The 23,529-nt window shown below is 41.7% G+C and overlaps 1 protein-coding gene across 2 annotated transcripts in view; it reads left to right on the top strand.

Moving 5' to 3' along the window:
• Positions 1-18,369, top strand: part of CLCN1 (chloride voltage-gated channel 1) — a 56,650-nt gene extending 38,281 nt beyond the window's left edge. The window contains exons 9-23 of one of the 2 annotated variants that reach the window (XM_021549077.3): positions 1,416-1,500; positions 3,865-3,966; positions 5,709-5,793; positions 6,213-6,362; positions 7,748-7,817; positions 9,027-9,137; positions 9,262-9,475; positions 10,167-10,300; positions 10,800-11,014; positions 11,131-11,236; positions 12,649-12,731; positions 13,499-13,537; positions 14,168-14,272; positions 16,157-16,243; positions 16,735-18,369. In XM_021549077.3, coding sequence (XP_021404752.3) covers positions 1,416-1,500; positions 3,865-3,966; positions 5,709-5,793; positions 6,213-6,362; positions 7,748-7,817; positions 9,027-9,137; positions 9,262-9,475; positions 10,167-10,300; positions 10,800-11,014; positions 11,131-11,236; positions 12,649-12,731; positions 13,499-13,537; positions 14,168-14,272; positions 16,157-16,243; positions 16,735-17,130 — 1,982 coding nt within the window. In that variant the 3' untranslated portion in view covers positions 17,131-18,369. Of the gene's footprint in view, positions 1-1,415; positions 1,501-3,864; positions 3,967-5,708; positions 5,794-6,212; positions 6,363-7,747; positions 7,818-9,026; positions 9,138-9,261; positions 9,476-10,166; positions 10,301-10,799; positions 11,015-11,130; positions 11,237-12,648; positions 12,732-13,498; positions 13,538-14,167; positions 14,273-16,156; positions 16,355-16,734 lie in introns of those variants that run through there. The other variant, XM_077781265.1, reaches the window with a different exon arrangement.
• The last annotated feature ends 5,160 nt before the right edge of the window (positions 18,370-23,529 follow it).

Raw genomic sequence — 23,529 nt, 5'->3', positions numbered from 1 at the left:
AATCTCTTTCTCTCATGTGGGAGTAGAGATGGAACCAAGAATGACCCAGACTAAATGCTGCGCCTGTTTTCCTTTCCTATGGTCATTTTTGCCACCCTGCAGCAGAGCTCTTTGAAAATTACTTTACTATACTTTCTAATGCTCTGCCATTTAGTGGCTTGGACAATCTGCTTCCTAAAACTGACTTGAGATGATCCCTTTCTTGGGCTGATCTAACAAAAAAGAGGACACCCTGCTTTTCACCATCTTCCATGCCTGACTGTTCTTTTAACCCTCCCTGGTGCCATCTCCGTGTTTGCTGTTTCCCTCAATTCAACTCACTGCCCTGACAAAGGAGTAATCCAAGGAAAGAATAGACAGGTTTTCTGGCAGGTTTTAATGAGGCAAAGGAACTCAAAGAAAGCTGTGATGTGTCAGAGTGGGCCCGAGGGGAGAGGAGAACAATAGTACAGCTGGGAGGGAACGAGCAGGGGTAAGAGACAGGGAGTAAGATCTTCCCAATTTGGATAGTAGAATGCAGTTTTAGGTTTAGCTATCTTAGGTAATGTAACCCACTGAGACCTCATTAAATTATTACTCTAAACCTAGTTCTGTCTGACCAAATAATAAGTACTTAATGCTTCCTGTTATCATATGCTAGATTTTTACTGCTTCTTTTATTTCCTGATTGAACAAATAATTCCTTCATCCAGGGCAAGTTGGGATTTATATCCATCCTCATTCAGCTACCCTTCTACTCTGTATTGAATTGCTGATTCATCCTTCACCTGTTGGCACACAGATGTTTATTGTTTCCACACAATAACACACCTCCAGACAAAAGCAGCTCAGGTTTCAACATTTCATTGTAGCAGAGCAGCACTACCAGGAGGGGTGAGCTGGAAAAGATGAGGCTGAGCTGATCTTTTCCATCTCTCATTTCTAATCCTTTCATTGTTTTGGTACCAGTCAAGAATTTTGAAGCTGTAACTTCAGTGAAGATCTGAATTTTGTTTCTGGAAGGCAATCACAACTGTGAGAAGTGATATTTCCTCAGATATGCGGGCACTGCCTGCCTGAGCAAAGAGACCTCTTGGCCAGTAAGGATACCAGAAGAGCTTTCTTTTTATAGTGAATGGATGGTAAAAGACAAGAAAGAAAAGAAAACACTGTAAAAATCAGGGATTGATGCTAAAAATAATGCATAAATTCTCTGAAAGCAAACCTAGACCATCTAGAGTGCTAGGGTTGCAAGTGCTCAGAAATAGAACCTACTAAATCAGAGCAGTCTGCCAATCTGTAATAATGTATATAATGTCAGGAAACCACACAGGAGTTTGTATAAACCAGTTTCCTTGTCCCTACCCCTAGCTTTGATTGCATTTAACTTCTCACCTCATTATTTTCTTTCCTTGTCTACCTTTCGTCTCTCACAGTTACCATCACAGCCCTGTTCAGAACAAACTTCCGTATGGATTTCCCCTTTGATCTGCAAGAGCTGCCAGCCTTTGCTATAATAGGGTAAGTTCCCAGGAAACTGACACCTTGCTCTACAGAGGTTATAATATGATCTGCCAAACATCACTTCTAGTCATTTTGGTTGTCACAAATATGTCCTCTATTTGTTGGAATTCTTCCTTCAGAAATGGTGCCCGTGTATCACAATGGCTAGGGAAAGAAATATGAGTACTGTTAAAGTGTTTTTATTTCCTTTCCATATATCTTTTTCAGAAATTAAACTTGGAGGTTAAAAAAAAAAAAAAAGTCTAACTTGGTCAAAGTTCTGGGAATAGATTTGCAGAATGGCTCTTTAATTGTTTTGACATTACCCCCAAATGAATTGATCCAACGAGCATGGCCTTTTCACATGACAAAGATGGAACAAAAGGTTTAACCTGAAGTTTCCTTTTCACAAACTCAGACTGATTATCCTCTTTGAGAGAGGTTAGTATACCCGACATGGTGACAAGGGTAACCAAAAGTAATAGGATTCAGTGAGAATAATGGTTCATTTGGAGGAAATGAAAGAATAAATTTAAGAAAAATGAAAATTGGGAAATACTAAAGAAAATATGAATTTTGAATTACTGTGGGAAAAAAATCTCTGGTTAGAGCTTGAGGGAGACTCCAGGGAAATCACTTCAGAGCAGTAACAAAAGGAATACACTGCAGGAACAAACACCTGTGCTGGTGCTGTGAACATATTCTCTTGCAAGACCAGAAATATATTTGAGGTTTTCCAGCTTATTTTAGTAGGCTGTTCTCCTACTAATTTACTTGAATATGAAACCAAGTGGGTTTTTTTGAAGACATCAGATATATTGAAAAATCTGTGAATACACAGGAGCTTTTGCTAGCAACATGTATTCACTTTGTTCTTCCCCTTAAACAGCCTTGCCTAATGAACTTGGAGGAATCTACTGGTTTAGATCCTTGTGATTTTACAGCTGGTTGTTAGAATGCAAAACTTCTTGTCACTATGTTTCAGACAGAGTTGACAGAGATGGCTTTTTTCAGCATTGCACATAGGCTAGGAAAGGAATATATGGCACTGCAAAATGCTTTCAAATGCCTGGGTGTCCAATATGGTCTTTAAAATAAAAAACAACCCCAAAGGCTTGGATAGTCTTGTCCTGATGCCAACTTGGAATGCCCCAAATTCTCTTAACATTAAGTCTCAAAGTTTAACTCTCTTTCTACCCAACATATTTCTTCACCTTCAGGTGGGACAAGCAATATCAATGGGTAGATCTTGTTTTTCTGTGTCACCAAGTGTTAATTTGCATAATCTATACAGAAGGAGCACTTCCAGATTATAGATTAAATGACAGACATGAATGGAAAGACATATATTTTAATATAAAATATTATAGAGCAATTCAGTTGACTCTGAAGTCTTTAGGATTATATATTGCCTAAGGGACAGGTCTATTTTAAACACTGTTTTAATCAGTGATAGCTTAATATATTGAAGAATAATTCATTGAACATGTTTGTCTGTGAAAAGCTTTATATTTAGTTAAAATGTGTTTCTGTGCAATTTTAAATTATAAAGCCAGATTATTTTGATGTACAATGTTTTAAGTAGACAAAATAATTAATTTAATGAGATTTGGCAAAAACATGCATAACTTAACAAAGCAAAAGTCCATTAATTCTAGAAATTAATTAAAAAATATATTCAGTGTTTATCCTCAGAATTATGTTGGGTTATTGCTTGCCACCTGAAATAAAGCTTCCCCTTACCAATTCTAAATGCAGTCTTTTTTCACTCTTCCTTTTCATATTCAAGTATTAGGCTCTATTTATCCCAGTCTCATTAAGCTACAGAGCCTAAGGATCACACCAATCCTTAGACAACTACACTTTTTTCCTTACTTTATTAAAATCAGGAGCACAAGCCTAAGTGATTAGGATCATAGAGCTGATACACTTTGCTTTAGGCACCAGAGTTCCTATCAGTATTAGTAATTATTATAGGCGTATAATTTTACTGAATCATACTTAAAACTGCCTTCATTTTTACTATTTTCTGTTCCAATCTGATGTTTAAGTTCTGACAATACTGGTCTTTGACTGGTTGCTCTTCAAGAGCCCCCACTGAGAACTGTCAATCTCTTTTTATAAATTATTTTATATATTTTCCCCTCTCAGCAAGAGAAAATTGGTAAAATGGTAGTGTGCATGACAGAGGTCCAAGATAATTCTCCTCTTTCATCAGGGAGCCAATATCTTCAAATGAGCTGATGTAGGAGTAACCCTTTAGGTGACATTCAGAAGACTTCATGAGCAGCTGAAGATTAAACCACTTAAACTAACATTCTTGGTTGATGGTTTGCGCATTCTGTTATTTGGTATGATTTTATTTCTTTTTCTCCATTTTAGCATATGTTCTGGATTCCTTGGAGCCTTTTTTGTTTATCTCAATCGCCAAGTGGTCCTGGGCATCCGACGTCATAAAGCCCTGAGCCAGTTTCTCACCAAATAGTGAGTGCTTGTGAAGATACTCTCTTTAGGGACCAGATTCTTACACCTACTGGTATTGGATAGTAGCAAATGCTTTCTGGAAGACAGTAGACCTATTGCATGTGTAAGATAGTAAAAATATGAGAAACTGTTCCTGTATGAGAGTAAGATCTCTGCAAATATCAAGAGAATTTTTCCTTCACTGAATTTTCCTTTTGATCAGCCTACATAGTTTCAAATAGCTTCTTGATTTGGAAGGGAGACTGCAATATTTGTTAAGAGGATATGGCAAACTATTCATTGGACAGAAAACATTTTTAATTAGAAAGTCAATGATCATGCCTTTTAAAATCAAGCTGTTTCTGGTTTGTTGGGTTTTTTAGGATCTGTGAAAAATTCAAGACTGTTTATATTTAAAGAAAATTAAATACAGCTGAAATCGAACTAAGTTTTTAAAACATGTATTTGTTTTTTAATCAAAGTGTTGGCAAAAATGTAAGGAATGTGCTCCATTCTTATGAACCAAAAGCTGAAACTGATAGCAACCAAATGGTGTGAAATGCAACATGGAAGAGAAATGCAAAATAAATAAGTGTCTTGACACTAAAGTTTTTACAGGACACTTGAAGATACTGTTTTCCCCTCTCTAATAAAGTCCTAACCTCCAAAGTTCATAACTTGGACAAGAAATGGTGGCTAGCTGCAAATGTCTTCAGTCTCTTTACAGAGAAAGATATGATACTATGAGAATTTTTGAGGTTGAGAGGCATGGAGGACTCTATTTCTTATCCAGCCGCAGGCCTGACCAGAAGAAAACCAGAAATTCAAATTAACTTACTTTCTTATGTGGAAGGAAAAACATCTTTCTTCATCATGTAACCTTACCCACAAGCAGCAGCAGGACTATCACATCAAGTTAATACAGAAGTAGAGCCAAGCCTGAAAAATAGGAACCTACTTTTCACTGATTTCTCAGAATTTTTTAGGTCCTTAGACTGAATCAAATTAAAGGTTATATTTTGTCTTCCTAAATATCAGCCAACGCTTCTTGTAGGAAACAGTAACTTGCCAAGGGACACATGACAGGATAAATCCAGCATGTGGAAGCAGTTTAGGCTTATGTTGTCTTGTGAAGTGTCACAATTTACCCAGACACCCACCCTGGACTGGACACAGCAGTAAGAAAACACAGATGGCTTCAGCCTCTGTCCTGCCACTGGCCTGGCACTGCTAGACCCACTGGCTACCAAGGACACCTTCCCCAAAATTGTGATTGAGTCCGCAATTCAGTGGTAAGAGAAGCAGTTTTCCCCATAAGAATCAATGCACCAGGGGCTGCCTGCAGAAATGTATGAAAAACCCTACATTTAAATCTACTAGGACAGGATACATTGCATGGGGGATGAAGAAGCAAGATTGTCAAAATCAGGACAAATGAGAGAAGTAGTGGCTTTTGATACTAGGTCAACACATCACTGCAAACACACATTCCTCCTATGTATTCAAGTTTGTGCATGTTGTACATCCCTCTCTTCCTCCATCCCTCCTATTATACTAACTCTGATGGAAAAAATAGGGTTTTGCTGACAGGTGAACTCTGTGAATTATGATGATTAGTGGAGCAGGGCGTTAAACTACCAGTAATCCAAAACAATGGATACAAATACAGAGAGCTCCCCATAAATAGCATTCCTAGTCCTGAAGTGAAGGTGCTACAAGAACAGAATGCGAGGCCATATTGTAATAACTAACTTTCTTCACAGCCGACTGATATACCCTGCAGTTATAACCTTCTGTATAGCATCAGTGACCTTTCCTCATGGATTTGGGCAGTTCATGGCAGGAGAGGTGAGACTGGAAACTATATTACCAATTCTGTGCACTTTGGAACGTTATCTCCTTATTCTCTGCCCCAATAACCTTGTGTCAGGGAAAAGGGAAGAACGATATGGGAGGAGTTTGGACTCAGGAGGCACTGCATGATCTCTGCTACCTCCTTCATAGAAAACTTGAAAAAGGTCCATTCTTCAAAGCAAATAATAAGGAATATGTTACCCTATGTGTAAAAGCAGTTATCTCTTCACCTGCTTGAGTAAAGTTCACCTGCTTGAATAAAGTTCTGTCTCTCTTCCTGAAGATTAGAAATGTTAATTAAGTCTCACAGTCATGAATTCCCACAGTAAAAATCTCCTCTGTTTCCTTGTAATAGCGATAGAATATTTACTCCCTCTGATCTCGTGACTCATACCTGTTTTTTTGCTGTTTAGTTGATGCCACGGGAAGCCATCAGCACTCTCTTTGATAACTATACCTGGATCAAACACTCTGGGGACACCCAGATCCTAGGGAAATCTGCTGCCTGGATCCATCCTAAAGTCAGTGTCTTTGTCACCATCCTGCTCTTCTTCCTCGTAAAGGTAGGAAGCCTGGCTCACCATAACCCTTCTCCACTCAGACTGAATGTTCTTCCCTTTTGTAAAGCAGTTTGTGAAGAGCCAATGAGGAGTTGCTGGGTAATGAAAGAAGCACTAGAGCTGCAATGGATTCCTACATCTTCTGATGTGATGTTTGTCCATTTCAAATGAGCAAAATTATTAGGGAATAGTTTCCTTAATATAGTAGCCTTTTCTGCTCCCTAGGTCACCCTCCTCATGCATCCTGCTGAATGACCTTTGGTATCCACTATATAGTAGCTGGTAGGGAAAACTAAATCAGGAAAGATTTCTCAAATACTAACAAAATAAATACTTGACTAAAAAGCTCTCAGGTAATTTGTATTTTATCTAAATGAAGTCTGATACAGCCTATTTGATATTTCTGACTTCAGATAGGGGACAAATAGGAATATGCAAGCACAATCTATAGTTGTGTGAGGCTCAAGGATTTCTTAGCAGTCCATCCAAACTTGATGGAGAAATGAAGCTGGAAACAGTTTTGGTCACTTCCCAGAAAGCAACAGCAGATTAAAAATTCTGAGCTGACATGGTCTGTGGAAGTTGCAACTGTTCAGCCTCTGATCAGCTGTGTAATTGACAAAGGACAGAGAAAAAAAAAAAAAAAAAGAAAGAGACATTTGAAAGAAGACATCACAGTTCAAAATAAAAGTAGCAAAAAGGAGGTTTTCCTAAGATGAAAGATAGATGGATACAAATATCACAGAATAGGTGCTAATTCTTTTATTATTTACTTATTGTGAAGGGGCAGAAGAGCTGAGGCTACCTTGCAATGTCAGTTGAAAATTTCAGTAGACCAAGAACAGATATCAATGACTGATAACACAACTGTTTCCACCTAAAGTAAAACACTCTATCAAAATTTTGACCACTAATTAAGGGTTCTCCTTCTGTGATAATTCTTATTACAGTGTACCAAGCAGAAAAGGTCTTGCTTACTTGAAGAGGAGTGGAAAAGAGAAGTGGACTACAGGGTGTGTCTGTCCTCAGTCCATCTGTTTGCCTTTGGAGGAGCTGTACCCTCAGTCACTAGAAGTAACCAAAGGCTTTCTCTACTCGCTAGATAACTGCTCTTGATTTTCTTTTGGATATATTCAGCATTGGGATAGACCACATAACCAAGGCACTGCTATAATGACTCTGGGCAAAGGCCTGGCTTGACTCTGCACTGCAGTATAGTCAGTTTTCAGCTTTGTTTGGCCAGGTTTGGTACTGCAAAAACAGAGTTCAGTTAGCAATACTACACCTCAGCAGCTTTCTGGTCTCTTTAGCCAGGCTGGGCACAGAGTGGGGCAGCAGGAAATGCTACTGATGCTCAGTAACAACTGCACCCTTTGCCTCTGTTCTAGTTCTGCATGGCTGTCATTGCCACCACGATGCCAATCCCCTGTGGAGGCTTCATGCCTGTTTTTGTATTAGGTGAGTTTCAATTTTGTTTTGCAGCATATTCATCTGACAGGGGGAGAGAATAGGAGAGACATTGCCTACACATCCAGCAGGGTTCATCTGGCATATGAGGAGTCATCACTTGATGTCTATGACAACCTGATTAGCAGTCCATAAACCAGCCTCTGGGTCTCTGCTTTTGACATTTCCTCAACCCCCTGAAACCAAATACCAAGTAGGTAATCTCTACCCTTTTACATAAGGAAGGCCACACTTGGGGAGACATGCTGAGCCATGCCCTTCTAATCTTTATGCTTCTTCACTTACAGAGAAACTTCCACCCTACAATTAATAATAGCTGCTCCTTTCAACCTTGAGAGCCAGCCAGAAGAGATAACCTCAAAGCTAGTACCCACAATGTAATCTACCACTTACTCCTTTCTTCTGGCTGAAATGCGATAACATAAAAAGTTTATCTACTTTTAACAGGTTTTAATTCCAATCACAACAAAAAAATTAATATGATGCTAATGTTAAGAAAGAGAGGCTGTGTTAGACTGAACTATACAAGCTCAAGATGCTCAGCATTCAGTACCCACAACTCTCAAATGAAACAAGGTGCTCTAAGGACCCCTGAGCTCTGGCAGGCAGCAACTGAACATGAGGCAGTACCACACCCTTGCAGTGATGAAGGCTAACCAACATCAAGGCTGTATTAGGAAAAGATTTAGACAGCAAGGCAAATAGTTTGTTTCTATGCATTCAAACAAGATATACGTGACTCCATCTCACTTTTAAATCAGCCCTTTTCTGAGCAGGAGTAGAACAAGAGCTCCAGAAGTCCCTTCTTACAAAAATTTTTCTCTAAGTTGTGATTCTAATGTTTAGACATTCACAGAATGTGAGTCTAAAAGGCCTCAACTGTGATCTGGACTGACACTGGACACAGTCTGAAAATATGTCCTCCAGCCTGGGAATCACAGCTACTGCTGTGCCTGGTGTGCCCAAGTGAATGAACGAGGTGTGAACTCTATTTACCAATCTTAGTACCCTTTTTTCCTCTTGGAGTCAAACTTCTGTATTTTGTAACTGAGATCTACTCTTTAGTTACAAGTATTATTTTAATATAAGCTTTATCTTTTTTTCTGTTAGAAAATACCCAGGTGATTGCCCAGCACAGCTGCACAGCAGACTGGATGTTCCTTAAATGTTAACTCCGTAACTGTCAGTGATATTTTTCAGGTGCTGCATTTGGACGTCTCATTGGGGAAATCATGGCATCGCTTTTTCCCAATGGGATCCTCTTTGACGACATTCTCTACCAAATCTTACCTGGAGGATATGCTGTCATTGGTGAGCCTCCATGTCTTCCTTTTTCCTCACCTGGTCCCACTGCTGCAATTTTCCAGTTGACATGATATGCTGTTTCTATATGACAGTTGTCTTCTCTCCCTGTTCCTCCTCCTACCTGGGAAAGGTGCAGCAGCTTTGACAGGAGCGGTGAGCCACACTGTCTCCACTGCTGTCATCTGCTTCGAGCTGACGGGTCAGATCTCTCACATCCTGCCCATGATGGTGGCTGTCATTCTTGCCAACATGGTAGCCCAGAGTTTGCAGCCCAGCCTCTATGACAGTATCATCCAGGTGAAGAAGTTGCCCTACCTGCCAGACCTGGGCTGGAATCACATAAGGTAGAGTAGCAAAACAGGTGGAAAGGAAATAAACCAGGAGAGAGTTAAGACCACAGGGGAATAAAAGGTTATGAAAAGGGTCCAGTACTACAAAGGAATTAAGAAGGCAGAATAGGCCTGCAGTAAGAAAAAACAAGTGTTGGAGTAGAATTAGGTTTCATACACAAAAATGGAGAAAAGTACTCTTCTTTTTTTCACTGAAAGCACAAGTTTGAATGCAATGCTACTGAATTTTTGTTAATATTTCCAAATTGCCTCAGCTTAAAAATTTAAAAATCAGGAGTCTCACTTATCTTAATTCAGTGGGGTTTGGATATTTTTTTCCCCAGCAAATGTTTGAAATACTTTATTTGGATATTTTGCTTGAAGCAAAACTCATTCCTATAAATGTCTTCCTCTCTCTTGTATATATCATACACATAGGTATGTATATAAAACCACCTATACATATATGTATACATGTGTGTATTTTATGGTGGGGGTAGCAGAGTGGAATACAACTGTAATGTAAATCCAGTTATCTGTATTTATACTCTTGGAAAGCCCTCTGGTTACACTCACAGAAGATCATTTGGCAGCTGTATTTTGACCACTTTTAAAAAAAGAAGTAATTTAGGTGTTTCTTTAGGGAATTATGTGCTTGACATTTTTAATATGCTCACTCTTCCTCTTATCATCCCTAAATTCACAGCAAATACAATATCTTTGTTGAGGATATTATGGTCCAAGATGTGAAATTTGTGTCCTCCAACTGTAAATACCGAGACTTGCAAGAGGTACTCCAAAGCACCACAGTGAAATCTCTGCCTTTGGTGGACTCGCCAGGTAGGCAATGTGGAGAAACTGTTCCTTCCTGAAGACTGTCTCAGCTTGGAGAAACTAACTTTTGAATTACATGGTGTGAAGCAGGCAGGTTGACCTACCACATAAAAACAAAAAATTCTAAAAAACTCCCACCACGGATGATGTTTGGCAGACGGCTGTTTCAGCTGGCCAGACAGGGAAGCTGGAGTGTGGGCAGTGAAGCAGATCCAGCACATAAGGGAGGTGTGTGGGAAGTCTGTAGACTGAACTGTGATAACAGGACTCTCCTGGGATCCTGCATGAGCCAAGAGCATCCATGGGGGTGGCACAGCTCAGGACAGCCAGGTCCCTTCCCACAGCCTAGGAGCCACCACAGGGCTGGTCAGTGACTCTTGTACAGCTCTAGATAGCACGAGCCTGAGCACCTGGAAAAGGCTGGAAGGAGGAAGGGGTGATATGTGGAAGGGGTCCTTCAAAACCTTGAGGAGGTTTAATGGCTCCCCTGCTCTGTGTTGTGCAGAGTCCATGATCCTGCTGGGCTCTGTGGAGCGGTCGGAACTGCAGGCTCTCCTCCAGACACACATCAGCCCCGAGCGGCGACGGCTCCTCAACAGAGAAATGCAGCAGAAGCTGAATGAGGCACCCTACGATGGACCCTGGGCAAACCTGCCAAAGCTGAAGCACGACTCTTTTGCTTATGTCGATGAGGATGAGGATACAGAGGAGAAGGGAGAGGTGAGGTAGAGAAGTGGACAGGCTACAACACAGAGACTTCTTAGAAGCAGGCTTTTGGGGAGGCTGAGAAATAAATGGCAGAAGGTGAACTTTATTTTCTCTCCTTTCTGTAACAGCTGCCTCGTCCTCCAAGTCCCACTCCCAGTTACCCAGAGGAGCCAAATGGCCCAACAAGTCCTCTTAAACAAATGCCTGAAACCTTGGAGCCCCAGCAGCACTCAGGTATGGTACCTTCTGTCATGGCTCAACCACATCCTAGCTAGCTTGGGGAAGCTTTCATGCTAACTGTGTGTACCTGCCTGTGTGAGGTGCTGATTTCCCAGAGACTGAGAGGAAGAGCTTTCTCTGCTGTTCCTCAATGAAAGACATTTTGTTAGTGCACCTCAACATCAGTGTAACATACCTGGAAATACCTTCTGTTATGATCCCTCAGCGAGCACGGAATAAGTAGGCCCTCTAAGGATGGACTCTCTGTCTCCCCACTCCATTCTTTGCAATAACAACTCCTTGGACATTTTCTGTAGAGTCTGCAAAGAACAGTCCCTTCTCTTGGCTCCTTCACCACATGAATTAATCTCCTTGGGGAAAGCAGCCTGAGAGCTAAATATCTGCACTAAGTTTTTGAGTAGCTCAGCCATCTCCAAAACTGAAGGCTTCTCCCTTGGACACACATCTCTTTGATTCAGCTGCATTAATGTAATGGACAAACATTGATGTATTGTGCTCCTTTGTGTCACACCCCAGCCTGCATTAGCTTTGCTTTCAAGACTGTACTCATAGCTAATTTCTGATTCATTTATCATTTATATGTGATGCAGGATAGTGGGTTGTTTTTATCCTTTATGCATCCTGAAATATGCAGAGTGAGTAAGCACAGAGATGTAGCCCAGTCTTGAGAATGAGTACAGAGGGTAGGGCTTTAGCTCATGCTTTTAGGCACCCAAGTGTTACATGTAATAGAGTATATAGCACATTCTGATTCGTTAACACTCCTCGTGTGTGACTAAACCTCTAAGGCATAGAAAAATCCACTTTATGCTTCCAGAGCAGTGGAGTGGTGGGGCAGCCATCCACCTATCCTACCAAAGCAGAAAAAGAACCACATCTGAAAAGAAGGACAATGCGTAAAACATTTTACATGAAGCTAGAACTGGGTGACCTAGGAACAACAAAAGGAAGTGGAACAGGAATGATTTCATGAGACCTTGCTTTCCTTTTTTCTGTTTGGCTCACAGCTATCATTGTTTCTGACCAAACTTCCTCCACAGCCTTGTCCACAACAGCATCAGGCCCTGTCTCCTCCACTTTGCTAACTCCCTGTCCAGGAGTATAATTCTGGTCTTTTCTATTCCTATCATTCCACTGCTGGCAGAACACATGGACTCCTCACCCCTTGGCACCTGTCACATCCAGTTTGTTGATATGCTTTGTTGAAAGGGAATATTTATTCTGGAATGTCCCAGACACCATCTTACAAACTAAATGCCAGATTGTGACCAGCCCAGCTCTATCGTGTCCCTCATAGTATTTCCCAGCCTGCCTTGGCTAAGAGGATGTGATAGGTGTGGGGCTTTGTATTTTTGTCTCTCACTTGTTCTTCTCTCTTATCCACATGTTCTGTTCTCATCCTTCAGGCAGTTTCAGGAGTCTGAGGAAACTCATCCAGCAGCTCTTGTGCCATTGCAGCCGTCCACATGAAACAGAGAGCACCATCCAGGTTAGGGCTACAGAGAGCCTGGGAGTACCCTGAAGAAGGAAGGGAATGCAATGGAACTAGAAACTACTATTTGAGGCATTCAGCATTTGGCTAAAGCATGGACACAATTATGGTCCTGATCTCTGACAGCATCAGTGGGAAACTCCCTCCAAGGAGAAAGGGTGTAATTACTGTAAAGGAGTGTGCATCTTCCTAAAGAGTCACCTGTGCTCAGGTGTCAGGCAACCATCATGATTGAGTTTGGGCATCTTTTCTCAGTGAAAAAAATTAATGATATTTTGGCTAACATGCAATAAAACACAGTTCTATTCCATTTGGCAAACAGTTTTGGACAGATGGAGAAAAATGAAAAAAAAAATGCTTTTGGCTCTTGTCATGTTAAATGCCCTTGGTTATCTGACACATCTGCACAGGGTTTGGGGATAACAGAGTTTATGGGAGACCCATCCACTCCAGGGCAGTGGTTGGACCCCATGTGGGATATCCCAAGAGCATCTAAATCAGTATTAGATGGCCATATTTAGGCACCTGAATTGCTCCAGCAGAACTCCATGGTGAATTGTCATTGGCAAGGGAAGCACAGCAAGGGCAGAGTACACCGTATAATGGATGAGTATAAAGAAAATCTCAGCACTTGGAAAATCTAATGCACCATTTGGAACAAAAAGGGGACCACATGGGGTGGGGAGGCTGTGCAGACTTTCCTTTTCTGTACTCTGTGAAACTGTGGGTTCCTTGGCTGTCCTGAACAGTGTTTTCTCCTACAGGAGCCAGTGGAAGTCATTGAGACAATGACACCAGAAGAGGTAAGCCCAGGTGCAAAAACTGAGTGAGGTCATATGAGTGCTTCTTGTACCCATTTCCTATCACTTGCAATACTCCAGGAACCCCAGTGATTGCCAGATAAAGTCACAGCCAAAGCAATTTTCTTCTTGGAGTGGCACAGTGGGCAAGTCTCGCCCATAAAAGAAGAGACTGGCTAGATGTGCTGGTAAGACTGACTAATCTGATCTAGCTTTGAAGTCAGCCCTGCTGGAGCAGGGTTTTGGACTAGAGGCCTCCACAGATGCTACCTCATCTAAATCCTTCTGTAGGCCCACGTTGTTCCTTCATTTCTTACACAATGGATCAATTATCTTGCAATGACAAGGGGAAGATGCACTCAGAAAGGAAAGCTAAAGATGTTCACTCCCTCTTTAAGAAGTTAAAAACAAAACTTCATCTTCTCAGAAAATCTCTGAATTGCCCTGTTTCCACAGGGACTTGAAATCTGGTAAAAAAGGGATGGGAAACATGAGGGGTGAGATATAACAGACAAGATGAATGCTGTACATAGGAAGGAAGAAGCATTAACAGAGAAGGGGACTAGTTTGGTTACACAAGAGAGCAATGGTGCAGGTAGCTGCAAGAGTGACTCCCCTTCTTTCCTGTGTCAGATAGATGCTTGGGAACAGGAGGAGCTGAACAAGAACGTGTGCTTTGACAGCTGCCGCGTCGATCCCTCCCCTTTCCAACTGGTGGAGAGAACCTCCCTGCACAAGGTGAGTGCAGATGTCTCCCTGAGGCATTCATCACTCTTCTCCACTCATTCCAAGTCCAATCTATGACTTATTTCTTCTCCTTGTCTTCACCTACAACTACTATCACCAGCCACTTTCACATGGAGCTACAGAAGTGAGCTTGTTCCTGTAATCTTCTGTGTATATCTCCAATCTCCTGCAAAATGAAAGGCTTTGTGATAAGAAGTCCATGTCCATTTATTTAAAAAGCTTTTGGATAAAAAAAAAAAATCTGCTACGTTAACAGCAGCATTGTGTGCCTTGCTGCTGAGGCATTACACTGAGATTTACACTCTGCCCTGTCAGTGTGCAGCACTGGAATGAGCACTCCTGGATTTCTCAGGGTGTTTCTGTCAGGGTGTAGAGTCTGCCTGTGTCACAGGCTCTTCATGGAACTGAAGCACAAGGAAAGAGGAAGCTGGATCATGCAACATCTAGAGTCAGCAAAGGATGACAGGAGAGTAAAGCAATCATCATGTGTCAGGAGGAAGATAGGACTGAACTTTTACTCAGTGGAAAGGGAAAGCAGTCTACTGAAGCAGAAGTGCACAGTGCATGCTTTTATCAATATTTAATGTGAATGGTTAGCATAGGCCTTATACCAAATTAATTACTGATAAGATCTCAGCCTTGAGCAAAACAAGAATAGGCTAATATATAGTTCAAATTAGTTTTCTGAAGGAGTGGGTGAAGTAATCTGAAAACCACTAGCATTTATCTTCGAGAATATAGGCTTACAAAAATTATACCTGAAGGCTGATCATGGGGAAAGTTTCATACCTGTCATACAAAAGAGCAGTGAGAAACTCTGAAATAACAGACAAATCAACTTAACGTGGATGCACACACACAAAAAAAAAAACCAACCCAAACCAAAACAAAACAAAACAAAAAAAAAAAACAAAAAAACAACAACCCAGGAATAAATAATCAAATTGTATGAAGTATGCACAGATAGAGCTAAATGTTAGACTACTGACAATGAAAATAATATCACAGTTTATCATGACCAAACTATATTTAGCTAGTCTGGTTTTCTTTTACATTAGAGTAAAATGTCTTGTTCTTGAGAAATCAGATTTTTCCTAGTTTACACTTGAACATGCCATTCAGTATCTCATGATGCTAAAAAAAAAAAAGGTCAAACAATGATTTCATGTAATGCCACAGGTGAAGTCCAGCTAGAGCTCAGCTTCAAGAACCTGGAGGCTGGAAATATACCAGAGATGAGCACTGAGATTGTGGAAAGTTTTAGAAACCCAGATCTGTGATATAATAGTAAAATAATGGGGTATATTTAGGCTGAAGAAAAGACTGATAGCAGTGTGATATCTGTCCTTTCAAGGAGACTTTGTAAGAGAAAGAGAATAACTTGTTCTCAGTGCTCTCACTGCACTGGATAAGCAGCAACAAACTTAAGCTTCCACAGAAAAATATTCTGGGACAGGAAAAAAGAAATCCTCTATTGATAAGGAAAGCACTGCAATAAATAACCTAAGCAGTTTTTGACTTTACATATTACTATACCGTAGCTCAGTTTCCAGCACCAAAATGAAACAGGATCTGTAGATCTTCAAATGAACAACACAGGGTGTTGTATGTGAATCTCCACCAGCTGCAGGATGAGAATGACCTTGAGAATGTGCTCCCCAACATCAGCACAGCCCCAACTACAGCTGCACAGCAGAAGGAGCAAAGAGCAGTATTTGGCAAATACAAAAGGGGAAGATTTCTCACTGGGATAACTGCACAGTTTTGTGTCTTTGTGATTTCCATTTCTAAATCCTGAGTCCCAGCTCTAGCACAAAGTTCTGTGTTGCTCATTTTCAAAGTCCCTGAGATGGTCTTTTGTGGTTTTGCTCCTAGACACACACGTTGTTCTCACTGCTGGGCCTCAGCCATGCCTACGTAACCAGCATGGGGAAGCTGAGGGGAGTGCTGGCTTTGGAAGAGGTGAGTACACATCCACTGCCAGCCTCTTAAATGACTGCAAGTGTCCTGTGGATCACTGCAGTGACTCACAGGTGCTGCAAGTTCCACCTGGAATATATATAACTGCAAGCGCTACATTTTCAATCCAATGTTGAATTCTGAGTCTGCCCTTTGGAAGCCACGTAAAGGAATGGATGACTGCATTTCAGAGGAGGCAGCAGGTGTTGTTTGCAGGGATGTTAACGGGTTCATATTTTGCATGAGTGCAGGCTTAATAAGCACTCTTAACTGGGTGGCTATTACTGTTTCTGAAAGAGGTGTAGAATTTGTTGTTTACCATGGAATTTTTCATTACATCAGCACTGTAAAAGATTATCTCTATAGGCCCCAGAGGTAGAGCTGTGACTCTATTTGTGATCCTTTCAGCCTGGGGAGTAGATGAACTTCTGCTGGGCAGGGCTGGGCCAACCTCCCTATCATGTTTTTCTTCTGAAGTGTTTCTCTTCTTCCAGCTCCAGAAGGCAATAGAGGGTTCCACCCGCTCTGGGGTTCGCCTCCGACCACCCCTTGCCAGTTTCCGTGACATCAACCGGACTTCCACCGCCACCAAGGTGGGGCAGGGTGCTCAGGCGTGGAGCCGAGAGGACAACAGCACGGTGGCAGCAGAGCCAGCAGCAAACCTGGGCACTGAGAGCCCCCTGCCCCCCTGCTCACACTCCCCCCAGCCCTCCCACTCTCAGGAAGAGGGGGAAGTCCCCAGCTCCGCTTATGCCACGGATACTGAGTTGGAAGAGATGGAGCTGACAGGGCGAGTTGCTGAAAACATCTCAGACATCCTCAAGGACATAAACCTGCGTACCACTGACCTGGATGAAGATGACGATGAGGATGAGGATGTTCCCTTATAGCTGGTGTGAGTGCAGCAGTCCACCACACTCTTCAGTGAGCCAGTCTTCTTGTGTTTCCTCCTCAAAGAGAAGCTTTTGGATGTTCTTCGCAATCCTCACAGAGGAATGATTCTCTGTGCAGACTATTAGGCTGCTGGACTATCCAGGCGTGTGCAGGTGTCAGATGTGGACTGCGAGGGGCTGGAGTGCAGGCAGAGCACACTGCAACAGGACATGGATACTGCTGCACAGTCACGATGCTCTGGGTCAATCTGCCATGTGGAAAGTGGAGGAGGATCAGCTCTCACTTGCCACTGGTGCCATCCTTCCAGTCACACCAGGTCTGCACGCAGCAGCGTAACACAGCCAGACCTCCAGGCTGGAAGCATCCCGCTGCTTCTGACTGCCACCCTGTCCGTGTTGCTGCAGCTCCTTTTCACTGGCTCTTATCTTGCACCCCCCCCAAACATTCCCACATAGAACATTTTTATTCTTTCTCAATTTTTAGTCTGGGATTTTCCTGGATGGGGATGCAGTTAGGAGCTTCTCCTCTGTCCTACAGCTGAGCCATGCCCTAAAAACAGATGGGAGGAAAGTATTTGGTATGTGTCTCATATTGAATTCAGCCAAGGCTTTAGAAAACACTAGAAGGGAGAAAACCTTATTTGTTTTCCTATCATCTCTGAAATTTTAAAACAGAATGGGAAAATCTTAAGTGAGGGCATCCTCAATACTGGGGGAAGAGGAGTAAAACAGCATGTATGTACCTATATTTCAAATAACTGTTTGTCTCTCTGAATCACTGTTCACAATTTTCCACAGCTATAGTCTTAAAATATAAGAACTCAAGAAAAAAAAAAAATTATTATGGAGTGTTAGCAGGCTGCCAAGAAATACAGCAGAGGGAAGACACATTTTCTACACCTTGAAAACAGGTTTCTTTCTGAAAACTCCTGCTCTCTTTTCCTGGTAATTCTACCCTGCCTATTTTCCACATATTTCTGCATACCTCAGATCTGAGAATTCCAGCTCTCACTTTTGCCAGCTTCTCTCTGTTGTGACTAACAGCAGAGACCTCAACCCTTGTCTGCAGCATCCCTCTCTATTCCAGTTCTAAATCTGGAGCAGATCTGCATCTTGCAAAAAGACATCTTGTCAGTTCGTGTCATGCATGCAAAACCTTGGCATCCAAAGGTAAGATGCTGCTTTGTTTAATTCACTGCTCTTGTGAGGTTTTCTCAGTAAACAGGCAAAACCAAATTCTGTGTATTCTGCAACTTCTTCTAACAGTCTACATCTTTTTCTACATATTTTTGGTGTCTCATAGCACTTAGATACAGTCCCAAGCAGCCTATTAGATGTGTTTCCACTTATCAGCAACAGAGAAGAAATCCAAGCTCTGAAAATACATTGTTGGAAGTAATCTCATTCCCCTACCTGGTATTTGTAAAGCATTCTCTAACTTAGAGTGACCAGTTCTACTTTGACACATGATTTTCCATAAGCTCTCTCAGGAGCAAGTCAGAAATATCATTACTTCTTACCCAGTCACCAAAGGAAAATTCCCTCCTGGCTTTAATTCCAAGGATTGACCTTGCACCAATTGCTCTTTGATGATGCTTATGGGTGGGAGAGTCTGTGACAAGCTTACAGGAGAAGGAAATCTTCCCCACTAATCTCTTGCAGAGAGAAAAATTTATTATTGCTGTCTGGAATTCAGAGCCCACCAGGTCTGTTCTGTTTAAGGCACAAGATCACCCTTGATAAGCTAACTGGGGACATCCTTTCCCTGCCTCAATGACCAGGAGCCACCCTGTCCTTGTGAGGAGACAGTGGTGATCTGAGGGCAAGTCCCTGGCACACAGCAGCTGCTTGGCTCCACCAGAGGGGCACGTCTGTGTCTGCCAGGCATCAGCACGGCCTCCACACTACCTTTGTGTCACCTTCTGCTGACTGCAGGGAAGAGGCAGAACAACTGCCTTTTTTTTTTTTTCTCTCTGTGAATCGTGATAGTCCCTTATATAAGCAGAGGAGAAAGGACATTCCTTTTACAAAATCATAAATATTCAATGAGGGACAACACTGAGACCAAATCTGGTCTGAGGGTCCAAGCACACTCAAGAAGGATGAGTTTCTCAAAGTCATCCCCAGCCTTACTGTGCAGACTTATATTTTACAGCTTAACCACAGGCATCCACTGAGACAGATGAGACAAGGAGAAACTTTGAGGCTGGAGTCAGCACACCTCCCCCTCCTCTCTCCTGAATACAGATATATGCTCTGCTCCAGTCCCACACTTCTCCTACAGTGTGTTACAGCAGAACTGGGATGTGACTTTCTGAGAAAGCAGATGGGAGTCTAAATCAAAGCCAGCGAGTGTGTGAGTCACGACAGACAGATTGTGAGCTGAGGGACATGAAGCTGGAACAAAAAATGATGCACGTGGAGAGGCTTGGGGAGTGAAACACTGGCTAACCTGGAAAGCATCTTGAGGCTTATCACTTGAGATGGCAAGGGAACACACGTGTGCCCACACATGCACACACAGGTACCTCTCCATTCCTAGTGCCTTCAGCTGTGCCTGGGTTACTGTGAGGAGCAGGATTGCTTTCTTGGGGGGAGCTGAAGGGTGGCTGTAACTGCTGCTCTTTGTGGACACTACTCAAGATCCATTCCAGGTATTGCCTCCACTCATGGAACAGAAGCAGCATCCATCTGCACCATTTTCTCACCTTTATTCATACATGCAAATGCATATGGAGCCAGGATGGGACAAAAAACACTCTGCAAAGATGGTTTGCAAATGCTGAAGTTGTTTCCACTTCCATCTTATCAATAAAATCTTCACTGAGTTGATGCCAAGTACATTAATAATTGCAAAATGTGCAGAAAAATAATACTAAACCTACCATTGTCAAGGGAACTTTAAGCTTGTGCCCTCTCAGGCTATCCCACTACACTCCCCCTCAAAATTTAAACTTGAAACTTTTTTCCAGCAAACAAAGTCACACTGATCTGTCACTTTAAAACCCGCATCTCCCATCATGTACAAATAGCACAGATTTGATTTGCTACAGGGAAAAATTTTCTTTTCTCAAGCCTCAGAATTTGTATCAGCTGTGAGGTCTTCCCATCCAGACAGAAATTCAAATCTAGCAAAAAAGTGAACTCTTCCTTTCACATGGCAGTTAAGGGTGAAAGCACAGTCTTGTTTTTGAATTCATCAATATAAAGAATTTTAAAAAATAGGGAAGACAATGTTGGTAAGACAACAAGTGGGGCTTTAGGTAGCTATGACACAACTAAGAGACTTGGCCATGAGCTGAATAAAGGAGAAAACACATGGAAATGAACAAGAAAGATTTGCCTCAACAAAGTAACATTTTTGGTTGCCATTTGTGACTAAAGAAATTCTAAGCCTATGGACAAAAACAGTACAGGTAGAAACAGAGAGACAGTCTATAAAAACAACATCCCCCTTCTGGCCAGTTATGTGGATACTGTATAGAAGTGTGTGTTTTGTGGCCAAAAAGTACAAGACCAGCAATAACCAGCAAGAGAAGATCCCTTTTTGCCAAATTAGACCAAACCCAGGTAGGGTATAATTAAAAACACACTACTAAAATACAGTCACAGCAAGCACTAAGTTGCTCATAGCCACATAAGCAGATATCTGGGCACAGCTGTCATAAAAATATAATCAATACTTGAGACCAATAATTAAAATTTACACATAAAAGCCATGCCTGAGCATTAGGATTAGGGTCTTAAGATGTGATGCGAAACTTTTTAATGCTGTGTTTTTAATGCTTGTGGGAGACAAGCTTAAACTGGTCCTGACTGTGAGCCACAGGCTGTTCTTGTGTGTCCTCCCAGCCCCTGGACAGACAACCCTTTGCACACACACTCAGGCACACACACAAACATCACCTCTGTCAAATCACAGCTGTGCAGTAGCAGAAAACTCTTCATCTCAGTTTCCAGTGCCTTGAGCCACATCTCTGCTCCCCTCAGCTTGCTGGCTGCCATCAAGATCCAGTGCAGCTTCATCGTAAGACAAGCAAGACTCTGCTGTGGACACTGCTGGGATTACTGTGATGGCTAAACGAGGTAATCTCACCCAAACCTATCACTGCTTCAAGCACTGGTCTTTCAAATTAGCATCTGCTCCCATCCTGTCTTTTTAGTGTGCTCCTACTGCAAACATCTTGTGCTATGTAGTAAAACCAGTTACAGAAACATACCTAGCCAACTTGGAGAATTGCACCTGATACGGAGGACAACGTCCAGCAGAGGAAAAGTCCAGTAGCAAATTCATAAATGAAACAGAATGCAGAGAAATGAAAATGTGAATTGCCTACTTTAGAGGACCAACAACCTAAGTACTGCTAGTATCTGGCTCTTTACTGAATGGCTACTCAATTAGAAGAACAGAAGGTAAAGCTAAAAGGTATACTGAGATATAGTCAGAATTAAAGCCACACAAACTCAAGTTAGAAGCTTTTCTGGTTTTTCCCACACAGAAACAAATGCAAGAAACAGTAATGGAAGGTTTATGAGAAATACATTTGAAATGAAAAAAAAAAAAAATCTGCTTTTCTCTCCCCCCTCAAAGTTCTATAGTGCACTTAAGCAAACAGGCTGTGAAAAGAAATGGGAGCTGAGACGGCTGGATTGTGACCAAACATGTCACAGAATCCTATGCTTAACTCAAACTGGCAATTTCTCTGGCACAGGAGATAGGATCTGTCTGAGGAACTGTGTAGAAAGTACCCTTGCAGCTGGCAAAGTGCAGATCCAGTGAGGTGTACAGGAAGAATGCTCTTATGCCCTTTTTAGTTACCTTTCTCATTAATCACTTAGAAGTAACATATGAGGTATTGTAAAACAGCAACGTGAGAGAAACATATGGTAGGTTTGCCATCTAGTCTAAACAAAGAAATAAGCAGAAAATGGAGATGAGAGCCTCGGGCAGATACCACAGAATAAGGTTCATGCTGGGGCAGCAGCTAAATCCAGAGAAGATGAACTTAACTGAGGGGTAAGTCTAATCTAGTATGATGACAGAAGAGTTCTTTTAGGTGAAACATTCAGCAGCTGGACAGCATCTTTGCAGCATAATGTGAAATTAAGGAAAAAAGACATTTTTCCTATGCAGAGGTATGACTTCCAGGACGAGAGACATTTTGTTTTCTCAGGGACTCAAGTCTTAAACATATGTGGAATAGCTGATTTCATTTGACACACTACATTTCAAGAAGAAAGTAGGTTAGAGGCCATTTGGAAAACAAACAAACAAACAAACCAAAACCACAAAAACCACAAAATAACAACATCAACAACAAAAGAACAAAACAAACAAAAACCACACACAAAACCAGGAGAGAGTACAGGGGAGGCTGACAAGGATTAAGAAAAATAACATTTTTAAAAAGCCCTCAAAAAACAACAAACAAAAACCTAAAGCAGTTAAATAAACATGTCTTATGCAAGTCACAATTAATTCTATGAATACAGTTATGCAGACATACATACCAATTGGTGGGTGGCAATCTATTCAGTAGCAAAAGCAGGTAAACTGGAAAGAAGCAAATTGAATTCAAACAGAACACAGAAAGCAAAAATCAGTGCAATAGCCCTGGTTGTAAAATATGCTATGCCTTAAGCAGGGCAAGAGACACTGCTTAGCTCCTGGAAGAAACAGAATCTGAAAAGCACAAGTATCTTGACAAGGAAGTAACACCATTTATGGCCAGAATTTAAAAGTCTCATATGGCAAACAAGTGATCTGCCCAATGTCCTGCATCAGAAGCAGCTGACAAAATAATGTTGGAAGTGCAGAGATGTTTTATTCCCTCTGGGTCGACCAATTCTCCAATCTGCTATGAGGACAGGAGGCTGAGAAGTATTTAAAACTGAAATGTCAATCCAGAGTTGTGCCATACAATGTCAGTGCCTTTTACAACCTAAGCATCAGACACCTTTCTGTGTCCTAATGGGCTGTTGTGAAATTTCTGTCCAACTCTGAGTCAGATATGTCTGCATCTCACCAATATTGGGACAAAATCTGTGTGTATCACCTGGAAAATGCTCATTCAGTAGAACAGGAAAACTCACTCTGTGCTAAATTAGAGGGTTGTGTTGATGTGATGCTTTCTATCCTCAAATCTGGCCTAGGATTCATGTCCTGGTAATCACAGACACACATCAGATTTTAACCCTATATAGTCCAACATGTGATGTTCTTTCTTAATGAGAAACCAGATACTTCCTACTCTGGGGTTCTTCTCCAAGCCACCATGGATCCTTTTCAAGGTGCTCCATCAGACTATCTCCTTGAAACCCACCCCCTCTTCCTAGGATCCTCCTTCCTCAGACGCAACTCCCCTGGAACCAGTCCCACAGAAATAAAACACTTCC

Source organism: Lonchura striata, chromosome 2 (assembly GCF_046129695.1).
Source record: "Lonchura striata isolate bLonStr1 chromosome 2, bLonStr1.mat, whole genome shotgun sequence".
Lineage (NCBI taxonomy): Eukaryota > Metazoa > Chordata > Aves > Passeriformes > Estrildidae > Lonchura > Lonchura striata.
Note: the sequence above shows the minus strand (reverse complement) of the source record. Positions and strands in the feature narration are given on the sequence as shown.